This window comes from Falco rusticolus, chromosome 6, assembly GCF_015220075.1.
Source record: "Falco rusticolus isolate bFalRus1 chromosome 6, bFalRus1.pri, whole genome shotgun sequence".
Classification (NCBI taxonomy): Eukaryota; Metazoa; Chordata; class Aves; order Falconiformes; family Falconidae; genus Falco; species Falco rusticolus.
The window spans coordinates 7,981,640-8,005,073 of NC_051192.1; the positions used below are offsets into that span (position 1 = coordinate 7,981,640).

The window sequence follows — 23,434 nt, forward strand, 5'->3', positions numbered from 1 at the left end:
TAGGGCGCTGATACAAAAATACACTGCTGACTTCTTTCCTCAGAGCACCTGTCATTTTTGCACGTTCGTTTGACTCCAGTTGCAGCTCTGATTATAACCCAGATGTCTCAAGCTGAGTCACCAGAGGATTGCACTTTTTAAAAGTATGGTTTAAATGACCTAACACAACACATGACCACCACAGCAGAGAAACAGAGAGTATGTCTCTGCAATTCTCTTCTTTCCTTCACTTAGATTGCTTGTTGCATCCTTCAATTTACAAATGAAGGCAGGGGTCCTGACATTTCCAATTCCATTAACTATGGTGTTCATCCCCTGGAACCACACATGGCAAGCAATAAAATGAAGCTTTGACCATGTAGAGAAAGTCCCCTGTCAATGGATATTCAAGGATTCAATTACATCAAATGTACAGAAAAAATCTCACCAGATTAGAGATGTCAGTCTTAACCCTGGAAGCACCTAACTTTTCAGTGCTATACTTTACAATCTCAGTGTTATTTTAAAGCAATTTGCTGCCTGTCTATAATTTACTCAGAGCTGATCTGCTTGGGTTTGTACTTTCAGCATAATAAAACTATCAAAATGAAACAAATTCCAGAACACAGTATCAGGCTGTGGACACAACGCTCACACTGATGTTGAACAGCCTCTATACCTACTACGCAGAACTTTGCTAGCTGGCACGACAGATTATCTGGCATAAGTAGCAGGTTGCCATCATTGACAAGGACCACATGTGTAGCATATGTCCTTCAGGTATGCCCTAACAACATTTGCAAAGCAGAAATATGTTGGGTTCAGGAACCCTGCTGTCCTAATCCTGGTATGGGTCTTCACCATTACAGGCTGGTTCTTCAGTCTTCTGTCTCACACAAATATCTCCTTTGCACTGGTATCCAGGCTCAATCCAAAAGCTAAATTTTTCTTCCGTACTAATGGACTAATAATCTCCTAAACCACCATTTAGCCTACTATAGGTATTCAGTAACTTTTCAGAATTATAGTATTTTATGAATATAGGTTAACACTACAGTCTACAGAGCTTCTCTAGGATAAAGTCCAAGACTCAAATCTCACAGAACACTACAGTTTCCCAACTGAACTTACTGCCATGTTACAAACTCTGTACTGCTCTGCAGAAAACTAATACAATCACATCTCTCTTCCTAGGTTTTCAAGAAGAACACAGTGTATTCAAGCTCACTGGAGAGCTTGGGAATCAGATGGTAATTTCCACAAGAACCCTTCAGCCATGATTGCAGCAGCGTAGCTGCATTTACAATAGCTCTAAATAACTATTTTAAATTTCACAGTCAGTCTGCATCAAAGTTTTTGTTCTCCAAAATGTGCATGTGTGCAAGGAGAAAGAAAAGCTTTTGCTTCAGGCTTCCTCTTGGCTAAGGTGTATCCATACTGACATCTCATCTAGAGGTATCTATTTCTATCTGCACTTTACATTATGATGTCTCTGCCTTCGATCTCAGGCCATTCCAAATAGTAAGAATAGCTAAAGAAAAATAAAAAAGGAAGCTTATTTTCTGGTGCATTTTAAGAACTACATACAAGGCACAGCAGTTTTTAGAATGCTTAAGTACAGCACACAACAAGAACATCAACCACGCTGCTTCAAAAGTTAGTACCAGGTGGTGCAGAGATGGAGGTAACTGACGTGATCCAGTTCAATCTATTTTTCTTCTGTACGTGGACACTCTGAAAGCCCATGCTATTTCCCCTTTCTCTCTGTCTTAAAATTACTACAATGATCAGGACAGAGAAGCAGTTTCAAACCATTTAGGCATCTATCCTCAATGACCCAAGAACCTCTGAGATGTTCCAAGTCTTTGACATCATTCCCACAACAGGTACGCACTTTTCCTTAGTCTGAGACCAGGCAAAGCCTTGGTCAAGAAGTGAAAAAGTACTGTATCTATAAGTACGGCTATATCTACAACGAAAAAAAAACCAAAACAAACAAACCAACAAAACCAAAACAAACTACACTCCCTTTATTTTTTTTTTATTAGCAAGGGAAAAACATTTTGCATTCAAAAAAACTATGAGTTTGCAAGCTTCAGCAAAAATCCAAAGATTAAACTAGATGCACTGTCTCCAGAACCAAAAGATAACCCAACTATATTCCTAATTATCAGGTATTGTTTCTATTAAAACTTATTACCTGAATCAGTGAAGTATTCTGTAACACTGAGTGTTATATTGACACTGTCAAAATAAATGAAAATATTCAGTCACAAAGAAGGGAGATATTGGAAAGAACTAGAAGTAATAACTTCATCTCTGTGAAGTTTTTATATAATTAAGTTTTTGTGTTTATGTCTAGAAGTGACAATACATTTATATTCATTGAAAGATCTATGAAGACTTTGAAAAAGTTTTAATAAATATGGGTAAACTTACACTGTGGAACAAAAAATAATTATCTAAGTTTTGACCCACAGTAGGCAAAGCCCAGGAAATTTCAGACGGGTTTAAAGCTCTATAAAATCCTGGTTTCTTTGCATTTCCCTGAGCCGGTTTGAACACCTGGCCAGCAAATCAACAAGCAAAGAGGCTTTTTCCATTGATAAAGAATGAGAATTGCCAGCACTGTACTAACCAATTGCAGCCCCTCCACTCAGCATAAATGTATCATCAGCACAGGGAGAGTAGTAGCTAAAACCCACAGCTACACAGAAATTACTGTTCCAATTCAGCCATCAAGAATCACCTAGCCCACTACCACATAGCTGACAGCAGGTAACTGCAGATGCATGGCAGGAAAGCATAAGGATCCCACAGAGGGTAGATGGGGATAGTCTGCATTCCTGCTCTTTGTATTAGCTTTCCTTCTGTGCTATAACCACGAAAAGCCTGAAGCACATCAGTTACCATGCTTCCAAATTATTATCATTTAGTCTGATTAGACACAAGAGCTTTCATTAACGAAATATTAATTTTGCAGAAGCAAGCATCCAAAGTTTGGCAATGTCAAACAAAGCAGCCCAGGCAAAAAGAATGGCTTTTGCTGAATGCATCCTATTACAGTCTTCAATGGCATGATCCTGCACAGTTTTTTCCACAAATGTTGTCTCTTTGTATATACAGGGGAAAGGAGCAAACTTCATTAACAGCTGCTCAGTGCTTTGTTTTCTCCTCAATCTCCAGTCCACAGCCTCATGCTTTATTCAATATAGTCAATTCTTCAAAGCTTGGAAAACAGAATTATTAATTTCCCCATAGGCTTTTCCCTTGCTACCAACAATTACAACATTTCATAAAACACAACAAATATTAATGAATTCATTTTCTCAGAACACCAGAAGAGTAGCATTACAGCTCATTTTCCATTGGGGAGTGGAGGTACAGGGATTACACTAAGAAATTTTCACTAATCTAGGATGCCCAAGTTAAGGTGGCAAGGACCTTTTTAATTCCCACTGTAAACTGCATTATGTGTAATTCAAGGCACATCTTCACAATGTTCAAGGCACATTTTCTATTCACCTTTGTTGCAGGTATCAAGACAGCAACTCTGGGACCTCAACCTCTAGCAGACAGAGGAGCCCTCAGAGCCACAGCTCAGGTAAGGAATATTCCTGGTGAGGGATAAGAGTTAGCGACCTCATGAAAGCAAGCCTGGTATAAAAAAAGAACTGCTCAGCAAATACCACAGCAGAGTCTGGTACAAAATCTAATTCTCCAAGAAAATAATTAACTAAGCACCATACCACCAATCCTCCACCCACAATTCCCAGCTTGAAATTTCATCTTCAAAGTTGCTTCCTTCCACAGCCTCTCTGCTACTCAGCCCTGACACATCCATTGAATTCTATCAGTACTGAGATAGCATTCCATAAAAAGCCAGCATGACTGGATTTTTAAGAGATTTTGTAAAAATATATCAGTGCCATTATTTTTGCATTTTCTAATGCCTGTGCTTTTTCAAAATTTACAAAAATTATTTTTTGTGATATAGTTTTATAATTTATATATAACTTTCCTGTATGAAAAAAAGGGCAAAAAAACCCCACTGTTACAGTACATAGCGTCATACTGACACCAACATAAACCACAGGTAGACAAGGAAACTTTAAAACCATTTTTCAATCATTTGCCACCTAAACTAACACAAAATCAGAGAGGATTAGGCTGTCAGCATACCGCCACGTACTGCTGTGCCTAATACAATGAGTTTTCTAAACAGTTGCCTATAGTAGTTACCTAGCGTAATTGCGCCAGGCCTCTCCCACTCTCTTTCCCTCTCCAATCTTTATCACAGCCCCGTATCCCTCACCTAGCCAGCCCAGCTCCCCAACCCCATTACAGCCTACCTTATCACCCAGAATTAGGACCTCCTGCTTCAAAAGGTTCTCCGCAGACCTACAAAGCCCCAGCAAGGCCTTTTGGCTTTTTTCTTGCTCAGCCCCTTCCTTTCTCAGCCAGCACTGGACCTCCTCCCAGAAACTCACCACAGCTCTTTCCCCTCCACTTCTTTACTTATTTCTTCGCCCCAGACTTTCCCTTCTCTGCATCTTCATCCAGCAGTCTGGTTCTCCCCAGCCATCCCACTCCTTCTCTACAGATCTCCCTTGTCGTCCTTCATTCTCAGTCCCACCCCACTGGTGGTTCTGCCAGTTCTCCCTGCCAAAATGACACAGGTTTTCTGCCCCAAATTTCTAACACAACTTTAATCAGCAGGTGCCCACTGCTCCCTTGCCACCAGCTTCTGGTCCAGATGATCTGTTTGTCCCTTACCGCCTGCCTGCCCTCAGCTGCCAATCTTTTCAGCCAGTCATCACATCCCACTCAGTTTCCCTCCTTCCTTCCCACTTCATATCCAGGCTCCTGTCCCTGCTACATCAACTGCCTTTTATTCCTTCTATATTCCCATAGCTTCCTCCTCCACATATCTTAAATGACAGAAGATCACCAGCAGCACCGAAAACACCGAGTACTCAGCTGTCAATACAGTGCCTGACTTTATTCCCACCTTGAGCCACAAGGAATATCTGGTTCCACCAGAGTGGGGGTATACTTAATTGTTTGCTGTAGAGGGAGTTTAAATAGCTCATTAACACACAGGAGGTGCAAGAGGTCTAGCATATGCAAAATAGACAAAGTTATCAAAGTTCTAGCTAACAGAAAATTTTAAAAGTCTTCCCTGGGCATGACCAAGCTGCATTATTTCAGGAGAACTGTCTCAGAACTTCACTAAGTTTAAGCAAGGAGAGCCTTACTAACTCTTTTTCTTTTTTCTTTTTTTTTTTTTTTTTTTTTTTTTTTTACATTAGCAAAAAGTACACCTGTGATATCAAGAACTCTCCTAATGTCCTGTTGTAAAGCGTGGGATGCTCAACATTTCAAGAAAACAAGATTAATTTTCTTAACGATCTTTTTTTTTCTTCCTGTCCTCAAGCTCAGTGATGTCTGACCTCTTGTGGATGAACTAAAAAAGTTATTTCAGACTGATAAAAAAATCCAACAAAACAAACAAAAAATCCCCCACCAGAAATAGATGCTAATATTTCTAAGTAATTTTTTACATTACAAGCACTTGATTATAAGCACTTGGAAGCAGGATTTTATAAGGCAGAGTAGCTTGACAGCCTTAATTACTGCGAAGATCAACCAGCCTCCACAATAGAATTTCAAATTGTATAAAGACTCTGTGGGAACTGCATTACGATCAGTGTAATGAGCAGCTCAACACTACCCTCCACTATTTTCAGGTTTGTGTATGCAGATTCAGATTATTTTTTTTTAAAAAAAACCTTTTTTACTATTTTTCAACAGGAAGTAAATGATGGAATTCAGAACTTACGTAGAAGAAATCAAAGTCCAATACTGAGTTTCATACTCTTAGGGAAAAAAATGAAAGGGCAGGGGAGAATAAGTTTTTTAAATAAAAGAAAAAAATAAATAAGAAAAAAAAAAAAAATCACACACTGCTATGTTCCCTGGTACTATTGCACCAACAAATCTAACAAGTGCTACTGGTATCTAGAAGCTGTCCCAAGTATCTGATAATAAAGAGAATTAAAACTAAGAGCTGAAAATAAACGATGTATTTGATACAAGAGGATGCAGAGGGAGTGCCTTTCCAATACTCAGGAACCTGTCCTCCTGTTCAGGACAAATGACAGATATCAGCTCCACCTTTCAAATAATTTCATCTAATTTGAATATCATTGTTTTTGAAAGGGAACTCTGTCATCAGTTAACTATGATAAAAATCTTCAAGCTAAGGAAAACCTTACACTTCAAAAGAAAGTTTCCCATTTATTTCATATTAATCTCCAGTATTCAAAAAAAAAAAAAAAAAGAAAGAAAAAAGAAATACACCCCAAGACTTGTTCACAGATTAGTATAATGCAGCTTCAGGACATCAGCAGGGTATCAATCAAATCAGCAACTCAGTAACTACATATATACCACAGTGCAGAAATTGTAGCATTATGCTGAAATCTGTGCATTGTAGATTCAGAGTTGCTGGGTTGGGTTTTTTCCCTCTTTCCTGACTTCTCAGCCAGAGTAACACTGACCTCATTGATACCAATTTTCATTTTTATCTTCATTTATGCATTTTGTATTGCTGCTCTGTGTCTAACGAATTTTTTTTCAAATTAAGTTTAAAAGACCAAGTTATCCAGAGGCTTCATGAATTTGAAAGAAATTACAATTAATTGAATTTCTAAACTATTAAAAAGTGGCAATTTTGAAAGCAATCATGGTATATAATTAAGAATAGGCAGAGGCCAACCTCAGTGCAGGGCTACATGCTATTACGTACAGGCTGGGGAAACATGCTGGAAATATTGCGTCCACTCATCGGGCTGCACCGCCTCAAGAAAGGAAACAGAGCAACTCTGGCTTGAACTGAAATGGTGGCGATATTTATAGCAGAACATCTTTTTGCTCTGTGCTCACAGGGTTCAGCAGAGCCAAGTTTCCTCTCTGAAGGACCTGGCAGTAGCGCAACTCGCACACCATGTAATGCCACAAGCACTTAGTGCTCTTCCTGTGAAATTCTACACAGAAAAATAAGCATCCAAAATCCCTTTGCAGAGGTAGAGCTAATGAGAGTCAGAGCAACTGAATGATTTGCCCAGGGACATTGCTGTGAGTCAACAGACAGCCCAAATGTACATCCCCGGACCTTCAGCTTACAATTTTAACACTAATTTCCCTACTGGTTTAGCACTTGTTCACTGCGATTAAAAAGATGACTCTTCAAGCCAAAAAAAATAAAGCAAACTGTCCCAGAATCTTCTTAATGGAAAGCAGGAAGGGGAACCATAGGAAAGTCCTGACATTTTCTTAATAGCAGTTGCCAACCAAATTAGGTCTGAACACTAAGCTACTGACTGAGATCATAAAGTCACAAAGGGGAAAAAAGAAATTAAGTAATTAAGCTGCGCTCTGACAAATGGAAGACTGACTTATGAAGCTGACAGACTTCTGCTCTGCCCTTGTATTACACAAATTAAACTAAGCTCTGACTACATCGTGAAAAAGCCATGCCCTGTGAACAAACTCTATATTCACCTGTTATTTTTACATGCACGTCTTTGCCCCAAGATTGTTAACCTATTTGTCTTAATCTGGAGAGAATTAGCAAGTTGCTTGAAAACACAGAGTAATATTGCAATATAAAAAGGTGACATTCCAACCCTATTCCTAACAGCATATTGACATAGAATGTTTGATAGAAAACTTACCTTTTCCTATGGTTTTAACTGTAAGCACATAATGTACATAACACTAACCCTCAGCATCCTGCCGAACAATATTCTCTTTCAAGGGATCCATCTGAGGAACTCCTCACCCTTAGGAAAAGCATTCCTCACTGGATTCAGTAGACCCTGTTTGGTCTCATCATCCAAGTGGATTCATAAAAATATCTTCATGTCTCCACAGACCTAACCATTGGAAAAGGTATCAGTTGCTACATTCCTTAAGCATTGCAGAAAATAGGGGCTATAACATGACACTGCACTCAAAATGAAAACACTGTGATTGTTTTCAAAGTTACATCCTTTGAAGTTATTTTGTAGATGGCCTAATGGATCAAGACAAACAATTTAAGATGGAGAGACAGCTTTCATGAAAAATATTCACTCATTGGTAATTGGTTAATTCAGTCTTCATCAACTGTTTGAATTTTCATAAAAGTATCATTGCTTTATTCACAGTGCAAATATAACTACTGAGTAGATAGCTTAAAAAAACCCACAAATATTTTCCTGATTGTGAATCTATGTAGTTCACAAGCTCTTAATTTAGTCTGGAAAAACATCTGTTTATAAAAACGTGGGGGTAAGTTCATGTAAAAGCCAAATTACTTTGCTGAATCTTTGCTCCTTCTTACTATCAAACCAGAGCTATGTAACTGAAATAGGATTAATAACTATTCATTAAAATCTAGTTCTAAACCATTTTAGGACTATAATGCAGAGATTAAAATCTCAAGAACATAGATTAGTGTCATTTCTTTCTGCACTAAAATATAGTTTTAGTATGCTGTTATTTTGCATGGAAGATGCAGTACACACATTAACGCCACGTGTTGAGGAAAATCAGCCTCTGCAGTCATCATCATCTCTCTTGCTGTGTAAGTGCAGGGATTCACAATGACTCTAAACACCTCAATTTTATAATTTGGACAGATTTATTTTTTCTATGTTTTCATTTTTCTTCATCAATAAATTTTTCAACTTCTATTCCATTACTGAAATGAACACAAATTAATAGTCACATATCAATGACACACCTTCCAGACTATCAGTGTCTTGGTTTGCAAAATGATATCAAATACCAGTTTAAACACCTTAAGCTATACCTCTGTGGAGATGGACATGTGAACGAGACTTTATTAACTGTTTTTTCTGTAGAGGAAGCACTGTACAGATATTTTTACAGAACTTACCAAATATCTCTCTGAAGAGACACTGACTAAAATAAGATCATCTCCAACACGCACTTTTTCTCCTTCTGATCGTTGCTTGGAAGCAGGATGGATGGTCCACCAGCATGCCTCACCTGTATCATTATTGAATAGGGGCAGAGAAAGAAATTAGAAAGAAAATGTCCCATCTTATTGGTATTACTTCCACATTTATCTCAGTCCTAAAGTTCTGACCCAGTTTTCAGTTGGGTAAACCAAGTGTCCATGTGTTTTCAATAACTGATATCATTCCAGCACCACCTTGTCAGAAACTCAAATGGAAATAATACACCTATGCAGAAGACAGCAAGACCTCTGTAACAGTGATTCCAGAGCTGAACAAGGAGCTAACTCTCTGTGCTTTCTAGGCAACCTGGTCCAGGCTGCTTTTGCTAGCTTCCCTGTCACCTTCGTTCCAGGTTCTGGGAAAGACATCAAAGGATCTTCCACCAAGAATTAGGACAAAGAAATGGAGCAACCCATCAATAAGGGCAATAAAATAATAATCTACAATATAACTTAAAACAATATTTGAAAGATCTCATAAACCCAAATTTAACTATGTTCTTCCACTTCTACTGACTGTTAGTGTCTCTAATTCCTCAGAATATTTATAAATATTACAGTCACAAATTCTGTTCCCATGATGAACCTTGCTTTCAGATATACTTCTTGAACAAAAAGTATGATTTTCAGAAAAAAACACACTTTGATCTTGGAATTGTACAATCGTTGCTGTTATTACTGTTATTACTCCTAGCCACAGCAAGTCTTTAAAAAACAAGCAAAGTTATTATTTCTAATTGAACAGTTACACCAAACTGATGGCACTGTAAGAAGCTATATCAGTCTTAAATATACAAATGTCAACAGCAGTTCTAAAACTTTAATAGAATCTTTATTCAAAATAACACAAGTTTAAAAAATTTTCAGCAGAAGGTTTGTACAGGAATAACAACAAGGAAATATTCCTTCAATTATATTCAATGTAGAAATTTACACTTAACTATCAATAGACATGTTTACATCTCCTAGAAACAAAAATACATTATCTATTATAAAATGTAAAGATAAGATACTGAATGTGTAAAACATAAATATTAAGCTTTATTTCTTTAGCCCTTAAAATAGTCTTAATTTTTAGGTGATTTACATGTACTTACAGGTTACTCCCGATTTTTAGACTGAACATATTCTTCATTACACAGTCACTTGAACTAGTGTTTACCTGTTGTGTCCTCTTGCAATCCTACATCAAATGCCAGCTTATCCATTGAAGATCGAGACGTAGAGAGACAGCATAGATACTATCAAAATAAAAAAGCATGTATTACTAGTTCTGTTCATGCCTGATAATCCAGTGAAATGTAAAAAGCCATCAACCTACTGACACGGGATTAGCTGTTCATAAATTATCCCCACCAGTTACTATCAAGAACATATATATATATATGCCTGATAAACTGAATGGCACTCAAGGAGACTTGACAAAGATAGATGTTTTAAAATAACCTCTCAGTCTATCCAGGTTATCTTTCCACTGAGATGGGAATAGTGAGAGTGGAAATAAAGGAGCTGGTTGCATCAAATTTCAGCTCCACGAAAACTCCCTTGTGGTTAAGGAGTTTGGAACCCATGTAATTCATCAGGGAATTGAAGAGTAAGGCTTCTGTCCAAAATATGTGCAAGAAGGAATTTCCTTTTCCACTCACTCTCCAACATATGTTCAGGTTGTCAGCCAGATGCCAGCTGTGGATTCAGTCACAGCTTATGCAATATCCAAGGGAAAAGCAACGAGAAATCACCAACTCAAAATAGACTGACGAACAGAGAAGTCATCACTACAGAGCCAGACTTAGTTTTAGCACTTACCCAGATATGAACACCTTGGTTTGGTATTTCCAAGCATCTACCCTTCACAGAGCTTTCCATTAACCATGGGAGAAATGCCTCTTTGATGTGAATAATTCTCCAGATATCAATAAAGAGCAATGGTCTGGGCACTTTAAAAGATAACATTCATACAAAAAAAGAGAAATCATTGCTGCCATCAACTGCTGTTACATACCATGCCGCTGTAGGAATGGCGCAGCAAGATTGCATGCCCATAGAGTAGCGTTCGATGACCGCCACCTTGCGCAGACTGAAAGATAAAGAGAAGTGATATACTGGTGTGTTATAATAAAACGGGGCCTTTTGAGAAAGAAAAAGTAAAAAAATCTCCGTCAATCCTGGACAATCTGTGACAGAGCAGTCAATTTCCTGACAAACACTGTTCAGGGTTTAGTTCAAGGTAGTTCTGTGAATGTGTTCTCTAATTTTAATTGCCTCTTAATATATTGACCTTTTAAGTCCTTGGGACAGATCTAAGGTAGAACTTGGACAGGCAAACCTAGAAGCTACTGACTTTTTCTGATAAAAGTGCTCAATTGGCTAAGGGAACATAGCATATACTTTGTCCCACCACCTATTTGGTATAAGATATGTTCTAGATGCTTCCTTGGGCTGAAAGCAGGCAGGCTCTAGAGCAGAGCAGCTTTGATGCATGCCACACTGCCCTCTACACCCTTAGGTATTGTTAAAACTCTCCACATTTGGCAATTTTCTCTCCAAATTAAATACTTTTCTATACAGAAGGTGTGCAGAAGGAGCTTCTGGAGCATCATCCCTCCTTTATCAGAAATTATTAATCATATATCAGCCACACTGAAGATCAACAACCTCCAAGGCTGTTTGCCCTGTAGTGTTCCAATACTCAGCCAGAATTCTTTATCTGCCAGGCCAGGTAAGTGCTCAAAGACATCCAAGCTAACTCAACAGGATTTGGGGGTTCTGAAAATTTAGAAGTCATCCCCAAGTAAATGTTCCTCTTGAGAAACACAGCACAAATCTTGAGTGACAGAAAATGAAAATAATAAAATTCACTTTTATCCCAAGAAACTGCAATCATTTTTTTTTCACAATGTATTAATTACAGTTTCTATTTATCTACAATCAATTTAACTACTCATGAAAGTATAAATAAATCTTGTTAAAACGTGAGCAACTTTTCAACTTCTGCTGAAGATTTATGAATTCCTCAGACCAAGAAGCAGCTGACTGATGGTGGTTGGGAGCAGAGACTGTCAGAGAAGACAATGCCAAGAGCACAAGTCCATATTCCTCTGACACAATTATCTCACCTAACATTATGCATATCACACTATTTAAACAATATCAGTAAATACGCATTTTTGAGTCTATAAATGCGGCAACTCCATAATCAGCAACATTCTTTCATCTAGGATTCTAATTTAATCTCTTGTATACAGCATTTATAGCCTTTCTTTTATCACAGTAGGCTGACCTTCTGTTTGACTGGAGCATTAGATTCATTACAGAATAAATCGGGAACAATCATACTATGTTAACTCTCTGGCAGCTTCATTTCAGTCCTGAAGATCAACATAACTGAATGGCTAGGGTGACAACACACAATTATTTCCACTCCTCATTTACAGGTTGTCCTTCCTTATCTTTTATCCATTAGCATATTTGTTGATCTTTGAGTTACTTGGTAAAGAAAAAAAAAAAAAAAAAAAAAAGCAACAGGTTGTGAAAAAGTAAGCACCTCAAAAAAGTAATAATTTTAGCGCTTTTAAGAAACTACAAAAAAATATTGCTTTTATCTTTACTGAAAAGAGCATCTTGACGGATACAAGGTACATTCTGATTTTCAACAAATGGCGTAGCAGTCAAAAAGCAGGGAGGCGCATTCAATAATCTGTCTGGAAGACTGAATGACATGAATTTTTATTAAGAATGAAAGTCATGGTCTTTGTCGCAGACACAGTCTTGATAGCAAGACATGAGGATTTAACTTTGAACTACCACTACTATCACCACTTTTTCCAAAGGCACAAGGAAAGAACACGACATTTGGTGATGTGAGGTCCACTGTCCCAAGGATGAACGCTGAATGTCTGCTGCCCATCACATCGGGGAAGAGGGGAAAAACTGCTGTGAACATACTTCCTCACCTACATTTCAGATTTGCCTGGAAGCTTTATCCACAGCAGGCATAGGTACCCAACCATTATAGTCACCCACATGGACAAAAGTTTGAAATTTCATTAATATTTTTACCAAAATTATTTTCTGTTACTAGTTGTAAATTTGATACCTAACATACACATTTTTTTGCCTGTTGTACAAAAACCAAAAGGAATAGTATGATCAACAAAATCACAGCTATGTTACCTTGCCCTTGTTTTGGCTGTATTAATTTGTCTGTCTAGCACCTGTTTTTCTAAATGCCCATTTGTAGCTGAAAAAGATAAAGATTGGCTCAGAAATATTTAATAGAATCATAGAACGGTTTGGGTTCGAAGGGACCTTAAAGATTATCTAGTTCCAACCACCCTGCCATGGTGGTTCCTTCAACTAGATCAGGCTGAAGGTGTCCCTACCCATGGCAGGGGTGCTGGAACAAGATTTTCAAGTGTTTTGCTTGCTTTATCACCACCTATCCCTCTTTTTTTGTTTGTTTGGGGGGGTTTGTTTTGTTTTGTTTCCTTGACCAGGTAATTCAGAGGGGTTGGAACTAGGAAAAATTTCAATTGCTTTTGTGAAAAATGGAGGAGTGGGTTTTTAGATAATTTTTACCAAAAGGATTAAAGTAACTCCTTTTAACAATTTTTTCCCCATTAAAGACATGCAAGCAAGTTTGCTGTTTCTTAGACAAAAAAAAACCAACAACAAAAAAAAAAAAATTTCAAGCATTTTCCACTTAAAGGTGTCTGAAAGACAATTATAATCAAGGTATCCACATGGAGGGAAAGTGAAAAGATGAAACAGAAAAATAGAGGAGAGGCTAGGAGAGAAAGCTGGTACTATGAAACTGCCTTCTAGGATATGTACGTACCTATAAGTTAATTTCCTATTTTAAAGGCTCATTTCATAACTAAATAGCATTTATCTGTATACCAGAAATTGCACAGTAAGTAGCTGATGTACCACGATTGTCTACTGAAAGAGTCCAATTTTCAAAATAATCCATTCCTATCTAGAATCTTGCAGAGAACTGTATTCCACATGTTATTAAAAAAAAAAAAAAAAAAAAAAAGATAATTTTAAAAGTTATCAATTGGACTTCTATGACAACAATGCAACATTCCAAGATGAGGTGTGCCATTGAAGTTTTACCAAGTTTCTAGTAATATTCAAATAATAACATTTCACAAGACACTGCAAGTAGAGACTTCCTGGAAGACACAGTCCTGACTAATTCAATACATAACGCCCACATATTTTTGCACAAATATATGAATGGCATTATAATGCAAGCAAGTTTGCAACAACCCATTATTTATCATCAGTCTTGTTTGCTTTATGTTTTTAATTTCCTGTTTTTGGAGTAATTTCGAAGTTGGACAATACGTTCCTTGAATAAAACCAGGCTGGAAAAAAAAAATAGATTTTTGTTCAAAGAACAATTTATCCATTGAAGTTCTACAAGCAATGCCATTCAGGAATATAAATCATATAAAAGCAAAACTCTTCTCATTTTATCCTCCAAGAATTTGGGATTTAGAATAAGACTTGAAAAGCCTTCAGAACTGGTAAAAACTAAAGTGAACAAATTGAGATTGAATGCATATAGGGCAAATTCACACTGCTTGTGAAAACTTCATATAAACTGTCCATCTCTAGTCTAATATTTCTGCAGTTGGAATACAAGGTTAATTTGGAGCGACCTCATCACCCAAAAGCCACTGCTGAAGCAAAGGCAACTTAGCATACAACAACAACAATTAGAGCTGAAGAAATTAGCATCCAAAATACATGAACAGCTTTCAAGTTCAATGCATTGTTAGAGCAGGCAATGAGAACAGACTACTTAAAGATCTGAGCTGCGTAATTTGATGTAAAGGGTGTTATCTTGAAACAAAAATAAAGGAGGAATATAAATTAAAATTAGGAAACGGTTATTTTCCTTGTTTTTAAATAGGATTAAAATGCCAAAAAGAACTTAGAAATTGCAACCTACAAACTATCTAGTAAAATGTGCAAATGATGGAAGCAGCATAACATGAAATATTTAGAATTAGACTGAATAACAACGGATATGCTTTACTGTGAGTACCAATCCTGCAGTAAGATGTTATACATGACTCAGCAACCCCTTTTCATCTGTACAATTTTGCATATACACAACTGTCATATGTACAGACGTGCAATTACTTGACAGATTAAAAGGGATATTCCACTGACAATTCACACAGTAGCACTTGCACTGCTGTGTCTATGCCTGCATTGATACACTCCTGGCCGCATATAAGAAACTGCAGGAAATTAATCCTGATGACGCTGATCAAGTGTTTTGGAGCCATTTGTGCTTCTGGAACATCGCTTACAATGAGAATTTTTAGAGATTAGTGACTATCCCTCTGGCATCCCAGGAGATTTAGAGTCAAATAGCCATTACCTTTCCATTCTTTTCAAGAGAACAGCCTTATACCTACTAGAGAAAACATTTCTTAGACCAATGAGTACTCTACTGCAAGCAAATGCCAAAGTTTTGTTGCTGACTTTTCTTCACAGGTCTCCACAATCTCCAAATGTAAGAAAAGGCAAAAAGCTATGAGCTTCAGAGAGGTACCAGAGAAAGACAAACATCTTTAACATGTACTTAAAAATGATAACTGTTTCAGTGTTTTGTGCATGTACAGATAAAGTTTTTTTAACGTTGTCATTATTCAGAAATCTAATGCTCGAGAAAGCCTGACAGCATTTGCATTTAGCACATGCCTATTCGGACAATTCTAGTCACCCATGAAAGCCATTTTATAACACTGAAAATGTCACAAGGAACACAGGAACTGAAGCATACTCTCTAGAAAATCATACAAGACAACAATGAGTTTTTAAGAACGATGTAATGGCTTTTCCTGCCTCATTCCATGATGAACCCATAACAGCAGAATGGAATTAGTGGTACGTGTTATAGGGAAAATGACAGTACAAAGACTAGGCTGTAAGTATAGTTTTGATGGACTTAAAAACAAAAATTAAAACAAAATCAAGTGAAATAATAAGCTACAAGACATCAGTTGCAAGTCCTTCAAAAATGCAATCCATATAACTTACAGTAATGGTAAATTATGACCGAATTGCAACCAGCTGCTCTCCTGGTATTTCCTCTGTGCCCCAGACCCAGCCATAGGAAACACCAGCCCAAAGAGTCTAGATGGAACTTAGGACCACTCAGTATTGCTCTGAATGGGTTTCTAAAAAAATATTTGACAATTATTTTCATGGCACTGAATTTTTTTTGACATGTGAGAGCAGCTGTACAGTAAAAGCAGCAACATGTTCCCTGTTTTTCTTCACAAATGTTTTCCAAGGCAAATACTGCAAGTTAACATTAAAAGTTTCAAATATGACTTTCAGTGGTTATTTAATATGTACACTGGAAAAAAGCAATGTCCTTTAAAACACTGAATACTTATACTTCATTAAAACGGAGCACACTAATGATGGCCATCATACACTTAAAGTAGATGCTGGAGGCAACAGCATGTCAAACAGAGGACACCTATACTTCCATAAAAACACCTGAAAATATAAATGTGCCACCACAAGTATGTTCTAAGTTTCATGAAGCTCCATAGTTTATTTCTAGCATTTATACTGTTAGAAAAGTACAGAACGAAGAAAAAAAATTCCTATCTCTAAATCTAGATACTTAGTTTAAATGTATAAGCAGAAGTATATAATTAAACACAACATAATATCCTACAGTTACCTGCTTTGAACCCTTTTAATATAAAACCATCACCACCACAGAAATAAACCAACTGGCAAATTGGACCCTCTAAAAAATTATATATAAACAAAGTGCAAGCTCCTCCAGTGATGGAACTTCTCAAAGTCCCTTCCCTGGGACTCATATTGGGGCTGTCAAATTTCCCATTCAGGAGCAGTCATTACATTCTGAAACTGTGGCTTTGATCCATTAGAAAGAGAAAGTAAATAGGAAAGGTGGGTCTGATCACAAGTATTTTCATAGAAAAAAAATCAGCTACCATGTATTATGAGTAAAAGTGTATTTATGCCCTGGACTATGCTGCTCCCAGTCACAAACTACCCGTGTCAAGATGTAAAGTTGTTGGCACCAACGCCTTTTTCAAGAGGGTGGTGGAAGTTTTTAAACCAGCAGGCTAATACAAGTATTTAATCTGAGTTAGTTTTTTAGAAAGAAAACTTTGAGTGCACAACAAGGGAACATGAGCTTTGTTTACATATAATTCTTCAGGGCTTCCTGCATTTAAGCAAATTAAAGGCTCCCATATAGTAATCTGCAATATAGGAAGAAAAGTACTGAAAGGATGCAGAATAAATGTAGATCTTGAAAGCTTTGGAGTTCCTCACTCAGGAGAAGGAAAACTCCATGATGGCAGAATTAGAAATGAAGTGAAAGAAATGGGAAAAACACTAAAAGAAACTGGGAGGAATAGGAGGGAAGGATGTCCCAGTCTAAAACCATCTCACTACGGTTCTACACATAAATATTTGCATTATGCTACAACCATTTCTGGAGAGGATGCTCAAAATGGTGTTTCCATAGCAATGTAAAAACTATTCATCTATTGATTTCACTATTAATACATTTTTTTTTATTCTGTTCTAGACCAATGCTGAGGGAGGCCAATATTTATCTAAAAACAGCAGTGATATGCAATCCTACAAGACTAGAATTGGAGACCATCACAGGTATGCATTCAATGAGACCTCTTACTCTGCAACAATTATATCATGGTCTAAATTTTTTCATGCTGAACACAACTTCAGATGACTAAAGAGAGCTTCTTTCTAACGCTAGGCAACAGCCAGCTGGAAAACACAGGAAGGTTCGTTATCTTAATACCAGCATGGTCAGTAATGGCTTAAGAAAAGCTAAAAGAATTTCTTGATGATAAAACACAAATTCATATTAATTTAGCCTAAGGCAATTAGACAGCCAGTGGAGAGAACAAGGCACTTTTGGTCAGTAATTCAGCCCACCTAAAATCTGAGCAACCCTTTAATGACACCTATGCTTCTGCTTGTGGTTACACAGGGAGCTTAGGATACCCATGGCTCTAAGTCAGGCATTTCAGTTTTGTGGGATGAATACCAGCCAAAAAGTCCAGAAAACCTCAAGCAGTGGTGAAAACAGAACGTGAGGAAACAGGCTGAGTCACTGCAGAACTTGTGAAGTAACCCTGGAACAGAGCTAGAAGGTTTGTGAGACAAGATGAGCCAGGCAAAACTAAACAATTGGCACATGGAATAGCAATACTGGGAAATTACATCTCCAGCAAAATCAGAGAACTTGAAAATGCATCAAGCAGTAAAGACTACAAACAAAGCTATGGAGTGTGAGCCAAGGAGTTTTACATGCTCTTCTTGCTCACAGAAGTCTCCATTTTCTTTACAAATTGACACAAAACCGACAGAATTTCTTTTCCAAAGTAACAGCATTCCACACCCATACACCTTGAATTCTTCTTCCAAAACCCCAAAATGCTAACAAGACCCTTCGGCGATTACTGTGCTCTTGGGCTGCCATTTCCAGGGCTGGGCACCAAACCCACAGTGTTTAGTTGCAGCACAGCATTTCGAGGCGAGGTAAATCCATCCACTGACACATGGCACTGTGGTTTATATTCCTTCACCCCGCTCGTATCAAAAAACAGTGACAGCAAATGGCAAATTCAAACCAGTCTAAAACATCTTCAGTTGTCCTACTGTAGCCCATATACCATGTTACAATGGAATAACAAACTGGAAATTGAACCTATCAACTTCCTAGTCTTTACACCTGACTTAAATCACTATTTAGTTGATTGACTTTTCATGGATTTCACTACAACACAGGAAGTGCTACAAAAATTCAGGTATGGAGATTAGTATGACTGATGACTCTGCTAGTACCTACTCTTAAATAATGATGGCCACTGTGACCCCCAAACAACAACCAAAATAAAGGAAAAAAAGAAACAAAAAAAACTTCTTTCATTCACATGATCAGAATGTTACTTCCTACTTTGTGTCAGGCCAAGCCAAATACAGAAAAAACGTTTAGCTAAACTATAGGTTTTCTAAGGATGGCTTGCTTTACAAACTCTATTACAATGCGTAATTATGCTTTATATAAATATCACATCTGAACCTGAAAAAATCAACTGGCCAGTAAAAGTCATGAGCATGCCTTATTCAGTTAAGAACACAGAGATACTTTACTACCTATATTAAGAAGATTGGAGTCATTGGTAATGATGATAAGCATTTGCACCAGCACCATGCTAAGTGATCCCAGTTTTACTGATATTGACTTGTCAGAAGGCAGAATAAACAGCCGCATAATTAGAGACATTTCAAATATACCTCACAATTAATATTTCCAACACTATATTTATGTTATCACTTTCACAGCAATGGGTTACTTCACACCAATGAAAAGCAGATACAGCAGTGAAAATAAATCAAGAACAAATAATATTGATTGTCTGGTTCCAGCCTCCTATGTAAAACAAACATTTATATTTATGGCTGAGGCAATACTTGCATTACAAACTCTGACTTTCAAGCACTTTCAGTGGTTTGGAAAAAAAATGCCCAAGAGGATAAAATATATTGATTTCTCCCTTAGCCTAGTGAAGATTTCTCTTCCCCCATACTCCTCCTCCTTCACCGCATAGGAGATAGAAGGAATTAATAAAAATCTTCCTGGTTGTTCTACAGCTAAATAAGTGGAGGAGGGCGGCATTTTTCACAGGTTAAGGATTGTGCCTCAGCTTTTTCTGTTGCTGTATGATACAAGGAATGTGAATCACCCTTATCACTTGAGAAAGAAAGTCACAGATAAAGAATAAAGCAGGCAGCCAAGTGGGAAGAAAAGACGGATCAGCAGAGGAGTCATGCTAAGAAAATTCCTCTGACATCACTAAATTCAGCCCTTAAAATAGCACTGCTTATCTAGCCTAGAATTCCTCCCCTTTGGAGAGTGACAAAGGAAAAAGACCATACCATAGAACAGCAAACTCCTAGGGGATGAAAATCAGTAAACAAATAATTTTAGATTAATTGGGAATAGACATTGATAATTGAAGGGAAAAGTAGGAAACGGATAACCAACACATCTTGGCTAACATCACAGTAAATTATTCAAACGTCAGTTACTCAAAACGTTTGGAGGTTGACCAAGTGCCTTGTCACAATCTTAAATAATAATAAAAAAAATAATAAAAGCACTGAGAAGTAGAGCTCCTGCACATGCTTACTGACCTGGGGCAGTGAAGGGCCAGTGACTCCCAGCCCACTGAGACACCACACCATCACAGCAGCATCCTTGCCACAGAACACCGTGCTGTCCCTGCTTTCCAAAAAGCCCAAACGTTTTACTTCAAATTTTGTTATTTATTCATTGCCTCAAGATTTCTTATTTACCAGATGGTGTTACACTCTCAGTGAAAGGGTAAGGGTGAATTGAGAATTAGAGAAGCCAGCCCAGAGTCCTCTTTCCACAAAGGTACCTGCCTTTGGTCCTTCATGATCCAAATAAACCATAAACCCACTCCAAGCTAGAGTCACTGTGGTTTCTAAACCCAGATTTGTAAAAAATTCAGTACATGCTACTTTAGTGAAGGCAAGTATGATGCTGATGTTAAAAATAAAGTAATGATTTAAATTAAATTGTAGGAATTCACAGAAAGTATAATACCAAATGTTTGACTTGCTTACCTTCATCATAAATTTCTGTAGAGCCATGAGAAGGGGAAAAAAAGAGAAAATGTGAAATGAATATTTGCTTTCAGGTGCTTAAAAATGGGATTATTTTCCCTGAAAAGGTGAGTGGGATACACAGAGCTGCAAACCACATTTAAAAGGAACATTTATCATTGCAATTAGCATAATTATAAGCTTTATGCTAGGAAGCAAAACAGCTGCTCAGAACAAGGCTTCATCTTTTTTTTTTATGCAATAGTTTTCTCAGATTATTTTTTTTACTTTAAATAACATAGCACATTAAATACTTACTGATTGAAGATAAAACACAGTATAGGTAAAGCAGGAGCTACACCTGATCATAAACTTGCTCTGCAGATAGTGTCTAACTAGGTACAATGCGAGTTGTCAAGTCCTGCATTCAAAGTGCAGTACTGGAGAGCAGCACCACTGTTGTAGTAACATATCATACATAAATGTACAACACATTAAGAAAATGAAAACTTTACTAATATTTCATGCAGTGGTTAAAAAAAAAAATCAGTTTCACATGACTGATGTCGGAAGACTATGGAAATTTTTAGGTTTATTTTCATGGAGGTTTCTCAAGGATAAAAGGAGAATGATATGTTACGTTACAGGCAGTGGTTTGGTTTTCTTTGTGAGAGTTCTATGGCCACCTTTTCCTCTTCTGCCCTCATCTGTTCATGTTTTGATATCACCAAGTCTGAAGCTGAGGACTGAAGTTTGGCTCTATCCCACATGAAAAGACACTAACTGGAGAGCTTCCGAGCAAGTCTGGGTGCTTTCGTTTCATACATGCTTTTAAAACAGGGGTGTCTGTTCTCTGTAGATGTACAAGATGTTCTAGTTAAAAAAAAAAAAAAAAAAAAGGAAAAAAAAAAAGAAAAAAAGTATCATCTAATGATCTCAAAGTATTCAGACTTCTCCCCTTTAAAAGTCTTCTAGGTCTATTTTGTAATTAGACATTTGGAAACAAATTGACCAAAACTGAAGATCACGCACCCTGTCCACCATCCCCATAAAGCAAGGATGTAAACGACATGTTCGTTTGTGACAGTATGATCATTTTGGCATTATTATTCATCCCATTGTTTGTCACTCCAATATTCAGTTTGCTTTTATGGTGTGGCTCCAGAAACTAATCAGAAGTCTTTGCTGAGCTATCCAACAGTGGAGTATGAGTGCAAATTCATTAATATAAAACATAAATTACATGATTAATTCTAACATAACTTTCCCTGTATTTGTCAGTACTGACTTTCATGTGCCATCAAGCTGTCAGTTGATCAAGATTAGATCCTTCAAAGACCTCAGTCTCTTCTAGCTGTCATTCACCTATGAAATTTTATTCTGAGAACTATGCAACCCCACTGTTTTTCTGTATTACAAGTACATTAAAAAACAGTCCTTCTGTGAAACCTTCTGGTTCTCTTCTTGACAATTTATGTAACTGCTTGGTTGTAATCTCTTAACTAGCTTCAAATTGAAGTGAATAGTTTATCTCTTCCCTTGATTATTTAAATGATACAGCAGCTTTTTGTGCTGCATTTTTTGGAAGACCTAATTTAACAATTCCTTCTCTTCAGTCGACATTTTAAATGAATTGTAACAAATGAGAGAGAAACAACTGTCATCTGTCCGGATCTGTCATATCATGTTATTTACAGTTACTCTGATTCCTTAATAATGTGGAAGATGATTTACAGTTCTTAGAAAGTGCCATGAACGATCCCCCTCAAGCTAGAAAACGTGAAAGACAACAGTGGGTGAGAGAAGTCTGAACACCTACTGCTTCAAAACCACCAGGGGGAAAATACTCTGAAGATAAGCTGCTGTAAAAATGTTTTCTCTTCATGGCAAACACTTAAAAGCACGCTATGTCCACAAACATGAAGAGAATGCCCCTGTGAAACTTCAAGCCAAGCCTGAGAAGTTACGTGCCATGAACTGGGACAGCCCCAGCTACCCAGCTACCAGCAAATGGATGGGGCAGAGAGTTCCAGATATTCCCATCACACCCCTCTGCAAGCAAGTTCTCCAAGGTTTTTAGACCAAATTCCTCCTTAGCCAAAGGAGAATGCTCACTTTGAAAAACAACACCCCCCGCCAAAAAAAAACAAACAAACAAACAAAAAAAAAAAAACCCAACACCCTGAGGCAAACTAATTTACACACTTCAGGTAGGCAATAGATTCTTACACAAGAAATTTCTCAAACTCACCCTTTGCAGAAGAACTTTCTGCTCCTTCACTCTTGCTCTCTGTGCCACAGCACAACAGTGCATGTGAGTTTGTGGACTAACATTAGCAATTCAGAACGTGTACTTAAAAATTCAACAGATAGAACAGACCTATAACTTTATTTCTTAATGTCATTCTAACACCCTGTCCTGATTTTGGCTGGGACAGAGTTAAATTTCTTCCTAGTAGCTGGTCCAGTTCTGTGCTTTGGATTTAGGATGAGAATAATGCTGATAACACACTGATGTTTTAATTGTTACTAAACAGTATTTACACTAAGTTAAAGACTTCTGCGCTTCTCGAACCACCCCACCAGTGAGTGGGTGGGGGGCACAAGAAGCTGGGAGGGGACACAGCCGGGACAGCTGATCCCAACTGACCCCAGAGATATTCCATACCATGTGACATCATGCTCAGTATATAAACTGGGGGAAAGCTGGCCGGGGGCTGCTGCTTAGGAACCTGCTGGGCATCA

At 37.5% G+C, this 23,434-nt stretch overlaps 1 protein-coding gene across 11 annotated transcripts in view; it reads right to left on the reverse strand.

The window, feature by feature from the left end:
* Positions 1-23,434, reverse strand: part of RYR2 (ryanodine receptor 2) — a 434,536-nt gene that overhangs the window by 248,176 nt on the left and 162,926 nt on the right. For 7 of the 11 annotated variants that reach the window (XM_037391530.1, XM_037391527.1, XM_037391521.1 and 4 more), the window contains exons 5-8: positions 20,711-20,725; positions 11,013-11,087; positions 10,173-10,251; positions 8,927-9,039 (exon numbers count right to left, since the gene is read on the reverse strand). In XM_037391530.1, the coding sequence (XP_037247427.1) occupies positions 8,927-9,039; positions 10,173-10,251; positions 11,013-11,087; positions 20,711-20,725 (282 nt within the window). The remainder of the gene's footprint in view (positions 1-8,926; positions 9,040-10,172; positions 10,252-11,012; positions 11,088-20,710; positions 20,726-23,434) is intronic. The other 4 variants (XM_037391531.1, XM_037391524.1, XM_037391528.1 and 1 more) reach the window with 1 other exon arrangement.